We start from the raw sequence: 11,337 nt of genomic DNA, 5'->3' as shown, positions 1-11,337 counted from the left end.
TTGAATAATTATTGAAATTTATGATTATTTAACTAAATATATAGAGTTAAGTAAACTTGTTAACATGTTTTATAAAGTATTGCGTCCAAACCACCCCCATCCATATTACCTTTACAAAAATATTTTTTTTAGAAAAAAAATAACTATAAATTCAATAATTAAAACGACGCTATTTTTTTTCTTTCAAAAAAGTCACTCATAATTTTAAAAGGTTAAAAAAAAAACAATTCATATTTAAATAACTATTTAAAAAAATAAGGTTTTTATTTTTTTTTCTTCAGAATACAACGTAATTTCTTACCATGAAACACAATTTCTTAATAACTATGAGTAAAAATGGTTTATTTTTTTTTGTAAAACCAAAATCAGATTGGAAATGTAGATTCTTTATTTTGGAAATACCAAACAATTGGTTTTTTATTTCGGTATTGGTTTTTCGTTTTTTTAATATATTTTTTGGGTTTTTTTTTTTTTTTTTTTTTTTTTTTTTCATAGATTTCTTCATCAACAAATGTTGCTAGAATTTAACAAAAATAAATAATTTGCTAAAACACAATACAAAATGAAATTTGTTCACATTTAGTCATTGAACTTTTTTAGAGGAAAACAAACTTTCGATTTTGTTTGCATTTAGTCACTATTTTTTTTTCATTATCTATTTGCCACTGAACTATTGAAATTGTTCATTCTATCCTTATGACCAATAACTAAACTTTTTTTTTTTTTTTCATTATCTATTTGCTACTGAACTATTAAAACAGTACACATAATACTTTTATGACCGGTATAAGGGTAAAATATAAACAATTTTAATAGTTCGGTGACAAATTGATAATGAAAAAAAATTAATGATTAAACGTGAACAAAATCAAAAATCCCTTACCCTTTCAAGCTATTATTAGTTTTTTTTTTATTTTTTATTTTTATTATTATTATTATTTTAAGGGCTTCTAACTAGTATTAAAGATAAAATTACATTAATACCCTCAAAACCTATACCTCGTTCGTCGTTCAGATACAGCAGCCTCCACGCTTTTCTTCACGAGCACAACTGCAATTTCTCTCCCGCCTGCACGGCTGCACCACCGACACTTCTCCTATATCCGCCTCCAGACCTCCGCTCGACGGCGCGACCAGCTACGGTCTCTCCTCCGGTATCGTGGTAAGTCACTTTCTTTTTTCTAGTTCGGTTCAAGTTTATGCTTGTCTGATTAGATGAAGCAGCTGAAATTAGTCGTTCGATTAGTGTCTAATCTGTGTGCTTGTTGTTACAGACCATATGTATGATTTCTGTGTTAATATATATATATATATATATATATATATATATATATATATATATATATATATATATATATATATATATATATATATATATATATGTGTGTGTGTGTGTGTGTGTGTGTGTGTTTTATGTTGTTCATTATGTGCAACCCGAGCTGGCAATCTATCAATGATGTCAACTTCTGTTCCTTCATGTGCTTTCAACATCTATTAGTTTATTGTCAAAAGTAATTTTACATCAAAAAACTGATTCATATTAACTTTAAAGACAACACACTGACACTAACTGAGAACAAGTAATAACGTTCATATACTGGTTTATGAAAGTGAAGCTTAGTACATTTGGAATAATTAGAATAATACAAATTCTTTCTGTTCTTAGTACCAAGAAGTTCATGTGTGTAGTGTTTTCAATTGGTTTAATGCAGCAACAATTTTTTGAGAAAAATAAACTGGTAAACAGCCAAATCTGAATTCTTGCTGGTTGTAAGAATGAAGTAAACATTTTTTACAAATTACAAACAGCCAAGACAGATTGAAAGAAAAAACCGAACATTAACAATAGTACAAATTTATAATTTACAAGAATGACATCATTAACACATCAATAACAATTCGAGTTATGGAGGACAAGAGGATAACAACACTTTTTTATATCAAAAAGTGTTTATTTGGTTAAATAAGCAATCCCAAACACCCCCTTAGTGGTTAGTGGTTGAGTTATATATTGGTGCTGTTTTTTTTCAGCTCAAATGGAGATGATAGGCGATAGCAACATGATCATGATGACACAAAAGAAGAAGAAGAAAAGTAAAGAGAGAAGTTTGAAGCATGTATGCCCTAGTAGTAATTTGTTTTCAAGCTTCGTTAAATATTCTTTTACAAGATCTTAATGGGTTGCTACTTTGCCTTTTGAAGGGACCTCTAAAGTCAAAGAAAAAGGAAAAACTTAAACCAAGCAACTCCCAGAAGAGAAAGCTGAGGAAACTTGAGGTTTTTGCTCTGCCTTGTGTTTTTGATCCATTTGTCCTGCTTTCTAAACTTGTTTGGTGCACATGTGACTGATTTCTTGTTGTATGCAGGAGGAAAAGGAGAAATCTGCTATGTTATCTAAAAGCTTAGAGACATTAGAGTATGTGAACTTCTGTTTGATGCATGACCCATGTGTATGTTTCTATTTTTTGACTGCATTTTTTTGGTTTTAACTTTTCAGTAAATACAAACTTCAAGAGGATGCTTATTCACTCATGTGGTCTTCAAGCAATTTGGGCCAGGTTTGGGTTTTGTCCATATCTTAAAAACTTTTTTGATTGGAATTGATTGATTTACTAGAAATTAAATGAATAGAACTTGGAAAAAGGAATGCAGTGATAAACCTGGCATTCTAGAGACCAATACTCTCCCAGAACTTTCGCTAACTGAATTCAATTCTAAGATCCAAACTTGTCTTAACACTAACCTAAACCACTTAACTAGGAGAATGACCAAATTATCCCTGAGATGAGTGAGTGTAATACTTGGTGATTTATGTTTGTTTGTTTTGTAGGTAGAAACTATGCGTGAGAAACGCAGAAGAGAAGTGCAGTTTGCCAAGACAGGTTTGGTGCTGCAACACAGTGATTGGCCTTCAAAAAGAAGATGCAACGAAAGTGATTCAAGTGTAATTCACTCCTCTGACCAAGTTGACAATGAGAATGTGTCTACTCAACCCATGAACACAGATATTGAAATCCCAAATATCAGTCCACCACCTTCTCCAGAAGCTCCATCTACCAAAGGAGCTGCTGAATTAGACCCTAAGAGTGTTGTTGATCATGAGCATACCAACCCATCTATGACAGAAGATCATGAAGATTCATTGGCAACAACTAGCCATCGTAGAAGCATGGTATGCTTTTTAAATTTTTTTTTTAAAAAAAAAATCTTGATTTTTATCATATACATTTTTATGGATATAGTTAGAGGAGGTAGATGCAAAGCCAAAGGGCGTGGCTCCTTCACGACCGAAACATGTAGTGGTTGGTGTAAGTAGGCCGAAGGAGGTTGAAAGGAATAGGATGGATCTTCCTATAGTGATGATGGAGCAGGAGATTATGGAAGCAATATATGAGAATATCAGTGTCATCATATGTGGAGAAACAGGGTGTGGTAAGACTACACAAGTCCCTCAGGTAAGGTGAGCTGGATTTGGTTACATATATATATACTGTTATTATATATCATAAGCATATATTGAAGGAATTTTATATTTTGATTGTTGTTGCAGTTTTTATACGAAGCTGGATTTGGTTCAAAAAGCAGCGGTATTATTGGCGTTACACAACCGAGGCGTGTGGCTGTGCTTGCAACTGCAAGGCGGGTGGCATTTGAGCTTGGGCTTGGCCTAGGGAAGGAGGTTGGGTTCCAAGTTAGGCATGACAAGAGGATTGGGGACAACTGCTCTATCAAGTTCATGACTGATGGAATATTGCTTAGAGAATTACAGGTTTCCTACCCTTCCTCAACAAAAAAACAAAAAAAAAAAAGCCAAAGCCTCTATTTAATTTGTTTTTATGTTGCAGAATGATTTTTTGTTGAAGCGATACTCAACTATAATATTGGATGAGGCTCATGAGAGGAGTCTGAATACAGACATACTTACTGGGATGCTATCTCGCATCATAGTCGAACGCCTGGTAACTGTTTTCTCTTTCTTTACCTCATTTATTATACTTTGCTTTACTATGTTAAATAATTGCTTATTATGAGTCATGATGTTGTGTTTAATGGCAGAAAATACATGAACAGCAAAAAGCTTATGAGGCTTCGACAGGAAAGACAATTAGCCCTGAAAAGAAGATTTTTCCATTGAGACTGATACTGATGAGTGCCACGATGCGGGTTGAGGAGTTTGTGTCTGGGGGTAAAAGTAAAATCTTTGCTAATCCGCCACCTGTAATCCAGGTTCCAAGTCGACAATATCCAGTGACTACACATTTCTCAAAGAGAACAGATGTTGTGGACTACATTGGGCAAGCATATAAAAAGATTTTGTCAATTCATAAGAGACTTCCATCTGGGGGAATACTTGTATTTGTCACTGGACAGAGGGAAGTAGAATACTTGTGTCGTAAGCTGCGTAAAGCATCACTTCAGATCACCAATAATTCCAACTCCAACTTAAATTTAAATAACAAAGTTGTTGTCTCTCAAGACTTTGACTTGAAGGAGATCGATGAAGCATTTAAGATGGAGGAACAAACAGATAATGATGAAGGCGATGATGATTGTGATTTGTCAGATGATGATGATGATGAATCTGATGAAGAAAGCGATTTGGATTCTGTTAATGATAATGATGTGTTAGGGGAAAATGAAAATTTTGCTTCACTGAAAGCAGCTTTCGAAGCTTTGTCTGGGAAAAAAACAAGTTGTGAATCTGATCCGAAACAATCAGATTCAGAAAAGGAAAAGGAGAAGGAAAAGGAAAAGAAGGATGATGGGTCCCGTAAGGGTCCTGGTGGATTGTCTGTTTTGCCCCTGTATGCGATGCTTCCTGGATCTGCACAGCTTCGTGTGTTTGAGGATATGAAGGAAGGAGAGAGGTTAGTGGTGGTTGCTACTAATGTTGCTGAAACGTCTCTGACAATCCCAGGGATAAAGTATGTGGTGGATACAGGAAGGGAAAAGGTTAAGAATTATAATCCTTCAAATGGGATGGAAACGTATGAGGTGCAGTGGATAAGCAAAGCATCTGCAGCTCAACGTGCTGGAAGAGCTGGAAGAACAGCACCTGGCCATTGTTATCGTCTCTATTCTTCTGCTGTCTTCAACAACATATTCCCTGACTTTTCTACTGCTGAAATCTTAAAAATTCCGGTTGATGGTGTGGTTCTTCTCATGAAATCCATGGGCATTAAAGAGGTATTCTAATTCTAATTCTACTTTTCATTTTCATTTTCTTTTGGTTAAACCATACAAAGACATGTTTGTTACTGACTCATTTGTCCTAAAAATGTAAAACTGGACATTTTGGGCTGTCCCAGAAAGTTTCGGTCCCTGTCTACTTTTTTTTGGCCCATTAGTAATCATAGTAAGTTAAATTTTGGTTCATAAGCTTCCTCACTTGTGTTCTTATTAAGGGGCCATTTAAGACATTTGATTGTTTGTCTTTATATTTAAAGACTAAATTGACAATTTTGGTCCTTGTGCTTAGGTGGTTCTTTTGGAATTCAGATCAGGTTCAAAAAGAATAGAGTAAATTACACGAATGGTCCTTATGTAACTTATTTTTTTAATTCGGAAGGTCCTTACTGTTTGTTTTTATTATGCGCTTGGTCCCTACTGTTTGTTTGTGTTATGCGTTTGGTCCCTGTCTTACCTAAAAAGACTATTACTTAAATAGGGAAAAATGGTGGGGTAGGTAAGGTAAGGTGAGGGGGTGGGGTTATATAAATAAATTGAAAAATCAAGGGCAAAATAGTCTTTTTAGGTAAGACAAGGACCAAGCGCGTAACAAAAACAAATAGTAGGGACCTTCCGAGTTAAAAAAAATAAGTTAGGGACCAAGCACGCAAATTACCCTAAACCATGGGGACCATTCGTGTAATTTACTCAAAAGAATATTTTTGTAAATATGGTCCTTGTCATAAAATGACACTTTTACTCTTTATGTTGAGAGAGAGGGTGGCTTGTCAGTGGTAGGCCTTGTAATTTAATAACCATTTAAATAAATGATAGAAAATAATATAATAATAAAAAGTGACCTGAGGGGCAAAGTAGTCATCTTACATGACATGAACCAAAAATGTTGTGGAAACCTTGAATAAGGACCAAATTTGTAAAGCCATTCTTTTTTGGATTTGATCCAAAAAGCACTTGAACAAAGGGACCAAAATTGCAATTTAGTGTATATTTAATATTGTGCCAAGTGAAACGTTGCATATTTTTTGAGACAAAGGGCTGTAAATGTGTCAACCAAACAACACTGTGATTCCTCGTCTTACAAAGGGAAACTGAAGAGAGACAATATTGTTTTTGGCTATATTATGCTCTGTGTTTTTTGATATATATATATATATATATATATATATATATATATATATATATATATATATATATATATATATATATATATATATATATATATATATATATATATATATTTTTTTTTTTTTTTTCTAGTTAGTTGTCTGAGATTGTATCATATGTAGCATTGAGATTATTTTTTTATTTAACTTGTTTCAGATAACAAAGTTCCCGTTTCCTACTCCCCCGGAAGCTAAAGCATTGGTTGAAGCAGAGGTTTGTTTAAAGTCTCTTGAAGCCTTGGATTGTGATGAAAAATTAACGCCTCTAGGAAAAGCTATGTCCCATTATCCAATGAGTCCTCGTCATTCACGCATGCTTCTTACAGTCATTCAAATCCTGAACAACAAGGGAAGAGGTTCATCAACAAGACAGAACTTGATTCTAGGTTATGCACTTGCAGCTGCTGCAGCCTTGAGCTTATCAAATCCTTTCGTAATGCAGTTTGAAGGAGGAGACGAAAACTCCAGTGAAAATGTTATCATCAATAAGGATGAAAAAAAGAAGAAAAAGAAACTCAAAGAAGCATCCAAAACATCCCGTGCAAAATTCTCCAACCCTACGAGTGACGCCTTAACTGTAGCTTACGCCCTTCAGTGCTTTGAACAATCAGAAAACCAGTTACAATTCTGCGAGGAGCATTCGTTACACCTTAAAACCATGGAGGAAATGTCAAAGCTGAGAAAGCAGCTTCTCCATTTAGTGTTTAACCAAAAACCATGTGATACTGATACACAATCACAATCACAATCGGATCTTTTGTGGAATCACAGTAGTATAGAGGATGTAGAACACGCATGGATGGTTTCTACCAATTCCAATAATAAGCATCCACTGATGTTGAACGAAGAGGAGCTTTTGGGGCAAGCGATATGTGCTGGGTGGGCTGATAGAGTTGCGAGACGTGTGAGAGGGATTTCAGGGTTATCAGAGGAAGATAGGAAAGTGAGTGCAACAAGATACGAAGCACACAAAGTAAACGAAACAGTGTTCCTTCACAGATGGTCGTCTGTTTCCAGAACCGCCCCTGAGTTTTTGGTTTTCAGTGAGCTTGTGGAGCGTAAGCGGGCGTATATACATGGAGCCACAAGGGTAAAACCGGAATGGCTTGCGAGATTTTCTACCTATCTTTGTAGTTTCTCTGCTCCACTTACAGAGCCTAAGCCTTATTACAACCCTCAAACCGACCAAGTCTATAATTGGGTGAGTACGAGTTTTGGTGACCACTTATGGCAGCTCCCGCTCCACAGTTTGCCTGTGAAAGACGAGAGAGTTGAAGTGAGAGTGAGTGTTTTCTGTTATTCTTTGTTGGAAGGTATCGTGTTGCCATGTGTGAAACGGGTGCGTGAGTCTATGGCTGCTGCACCTTCGAGCGTGTTGAAGCCGGAGACTGCAGGGCATAAGAGATTTGGGAAAATTATTTATGAGTTGAAAAAAAGGAACATTCATAGTTGTGACATGCTAAGGAAGGCCTGGGATGAAAATAGAAGAATACTTTATCAGTCACTCTTGGAGTGGTTTCGGGAGGGATTTGAGTTTGATGATTTGTGGGAGGTCATGCAGCGAGAGGTACGTTTGGATCCTCAGGAACGCTTTGCCAAGACAAAAAAAAAAAGTATGTTGAAGAGATAAGTTTTGTTGTTTAATTATTAGGTATTGAGTATGACTGATAAAATATGTTTCCCAACAACTACAATCTCATCTTTATCTTTATCACAACTTTTTTTTTTTTTTTTTTTTTAAAGATGTGAATGATAAAAGCGACTCTTTAAGATGCCAGTTCATTAAGCAACGAAATTTATTCATACATTGTTTAGATTAAAAGATCAGGAATCCCACCATATATATATATATATATATATATATATATATATATATATATATATATATATATATATATATATAAATGTGTAGTCTGTTTGTTAATTACTTTTAATACAATTTGTACCTTGATGCATGCATGCTATCAAGAAAGAATGCTACTTATCATATAAAGTTTATATCAAATTGGTTTGTAGTTTCCCCTTCCTGGAACCGGAACATAACAATTAAGCAGATTTACCCACATCATATATATATATATATATATATATATATATATATATATATATATATATATATATATATATATATATATATATATATATATATATATATATTCTCTTCTTATTCAAAATAATAGTTAGACACAGTTTTTGTCTGAATGAATGAAACAGACAAAAGTTAACAACATAGACATAATCACTGGATACATAATCAAGCAATCTGATTCTGACCAATATGTTATTTAGAAATCGTACTTCCAACCAAAAAGTAGCAACTATACTGCTACAGCCTAGAGTATAATAAAAAAATGTCATGTTTTGTTGTTTGGGATTTTTGGATAAAATTCGTAACCTTATATTAGGATGCATCGGTGAATATGGATGGATACCCGTAAAATTATTTTACCGATTTATGTCATGCCAAAAAGTCGATAAAAGTACATAATTGATGTAGAATCATTATCAGTTCCAAAGTTGGTTGTTATTGTTGTTGTTTTTTTTTTTTATTGAATTTTAAATTTTTAAATTTTTTATCATTATTATAGAAAACAACGCAAGATAAAAATTGAAATGAAAAAAAAATCTATTTTAGCATACTATAGACTTGTAAAAAAGTACGGTTAAACACAAACATAAAACAACTTATGTAACAGATACAAGTAGGGGTGTGATAAAAAACCGAAACCGAATAATCGAACTGAACCAAATGATGTTTGATTTATTTGGTTCGGGTTATTTAGTTAATTCGGTTTGGTTAACCGAATAATAATATCTTATTTGGTTTGGTTTTAGTTAAATTTTCATGATTTTGGATAAACAAAAAAAACTGAAAAAATTATATAATTAATACTATATATTTTTAAAGTTTATATCTATAAATTAATAGTTGTTATTATTATTATTATTATTATTATTATTATTATTATTACTACTACTACTACTAGGTGTGAGACCCATGTATTATATGGGTTAATTAAAAAAATTAAATATCAAAATGTAAACATTAAGTATTTTTTAAAATTAAATTTTAAAATAAGAAAGGAAAAAACATATTTATTGCAATTTAAGATCATATTTATTACATTTAATATTTTACTTATATAGCTATATGTATCATGTGACTTTTTTATTTTAAAAATTAAAAAACCTAGAAATTGACATGTGGATATTATTTATTTCAAAAATACCAAAAAATAGCATGTCTCCAAGTTAATGATAAAGTGACATGTGACAAAATTATTTTCATTTATTAGAGATGATTATTATTATTATTATTATTATTATTATTATTATTATTATCATTTTGGAATGACAATTGATAGATAGTTACTAAAAAATATTTTCATAACTCATTATTTAATTACTAACCGTTATAAATTTATAATTGTTTATACATTGTATTAAAAAACAACTAATTAGCCAAATGTCAGTTAGCCTACATTCGGTTTTTTCCTTTTTATATATGACTAGAACTATACTTTAAGTCACTTCTTTCCTTTTCATATACGACTAAAACTATATTAACTATCATCTACAACTTGTGTTGCTACATCGATACTTCAAGACAATATATCATTAATATAATATATTATGTACTTATGTATTAATGTATTTTTTTAACATAAAAGTTTAGTAATTTTTTTTCTTTTAGTTTAATCTATTATTGTTGGTTATGGTTAATTTTAAGATGCAAAAAAAACCGATAAAACCGAACCGTTTAAACCGAAAACCAAAAAAATTGACGGAATAACACCCCTAGATACAAGAGTTTTAGATGCATTGTAAGTTTGCAATCGTAAGATCTGCTTCAATCACAAGCAAAACAAAAAACAGGGCTGCTTTAATACCAAACTATAATCACATGCAGGGGATGCTTTCAATTTGCACCTTGTGTACCAAGGTAAAAGCAACAGAGAAACAGGAGGTGTAGATGAAGAGGGACGAATAGGGGAAAAAACAACAAAGCAATTTCATATTGCTTTGTGTGCGTGGGTCAAAATTTAGAAGGAAGTGAAACTTCAAATTACTTGCTAACCAAGGTTTATTGCTGGAAAAAACTCAATAAAATTAAGCTAAACATAATCCCTATTTATAATAAAATCCTAAACAAACACAAAAATTGTTAGAAAAACAGGGTATAGAATTGCTCGGATCAATGAGAGTTGTGAAACACTTTCAGATTAAAGTATTTCGATGGTACACTCGAAAATCTCTAATCAGATAAAACTCATTGTTCTAGAGAGAGAATGAAAAATATGTTCTGATGAAAAGCGTACCAATCTGATTTAGAAATTTATCATATAATAGGAACCTAACTTCATGTCTTAAAACTGCCATATGATAGTTACATGAATGTAACTTCCTGTCCATAACATGTAACTTCCCGTCTTAAAACCAGACCCCTGTCAGTTCAGGGGCTTCGCCCCCAAATATCAATGCTCTTTTAACCAAGACAAACTTAAAAAAATATGCACTCCGCACCACACTAACTTGTTTAATATTTATCAAGGTAACATGCATCAACAAATTAATCCCATTACACTTAAATAATATTAGTGATACAAAATCACCAACAAAAACTGCATAAAAAAGAAAGTTTCCCAAAACACCCATGGGTACAAAATTTCCTAGATTTTGAATTACTCCAACATTTTCTCTCCTAGTTCAAAATCATGCACCATATTCATGTAACATCTTGATATTGAGGTATTTCTATTTTTAACCCTAAGTATGAGAATTAATTGCATTTTGGGCCCTTCGTGGATTTTCATAATTTTTGGAAGTGGGGTGCATACGTTGGGCGTACGTGGCCATGGTGCAAACCTTAATTTTTAGGATTTGGACCATATTTAAACATCCTTGACCCCTAAGTCTTCTTCCTTTCATCAACCTCCAGTCCCATTTCGCCCCCCTTGCAAACCCTAATCCATTTGAGAGCATT

At 32.8% G+C, this 11,337-nt stretch overlaps 1 protein-coding gene across 1 annotated transcript; it reads left to right on the top strand.

Annotated features, from left to right (window-relative positions):
* Positions 1 to 921: 921 nt before the first annotated feature.
* On the top strand, positions 922 to 8,130 carry LOC111906373 (ATP-dependent RNA helicase DEAH13). Its single transcript, XM_023902133.3, has 11 exons — positions 922 to 1,162; positions 2,032 to 2,117; positions 2,203 to 2,277; positions 2,367 to 2,416; positions 2,498 to 2,558; positions 2,831 to 3,172; positions 3,243 to 3,455; positions 3,551 to 3,769; positions 3,846 to 3,959; positions 4,057 to 5,187; positions 6,511 to 8,130. The coding sequence occupies exons 2-11, from the start codon at positions 2,037 to 2,039 to the stop codon at positions 7,981 to 7,983; spliced, it is 3,759 nt and encodes a 1,252-aa protein (XP_023757901.1). The 5' UTR covers positions 922 to 1,162; positions 2,032 to 2,036; the 3' UTR covers positions 7,984 to 8,130.
* Positions 8,131 to 11,337: the final 3,207 nt, after the last annotated feature.

This window comes from Lactuca sativa, chromosome 3 (assembly GCF_002870075.4).
Source record: "Lactuca sativa cultivar Salinas chromosome 3, Lsat_Salinas_v11, whole genome shotgun sequence".
Taxonomy (NCBI): Eukaryota; Viridiplantae; Streptophyta; class Magnoliopsida; order Asterales; family Asteraceae; genus Lactuca; species Lactuca sativa.
Note: the sequence above shows the minus strand (reverse complement) of the source record. Positions and strands in the feature narration are given on the sequence as shown.

Excerpts from the sequence above, each read along its gene's own strand:
- LOC111906373 (XM_023902133.3), top strand. The coding sequence starts at position 2,037 with ATGGAGATGATAGGCGATAGCAACATGATCATGATGACACAAAAGAAG. Across the intron at positions 2,118-2,202 it reads AAGAGAGAAGTTTGAAGCAT|GGACCTCTAAAGTCAAAGAA; the intron begins GTATGCCCTAGT and ends TGCCTTTTGAAG. Across the intron at positions 5,188-6,510 it reads AATCCATGGGCATTAAAGAG|ATAACAAAGTTCCCGTTTCC; the intron begins GTATTCTAATTC and ends AACTTGTTTCAG.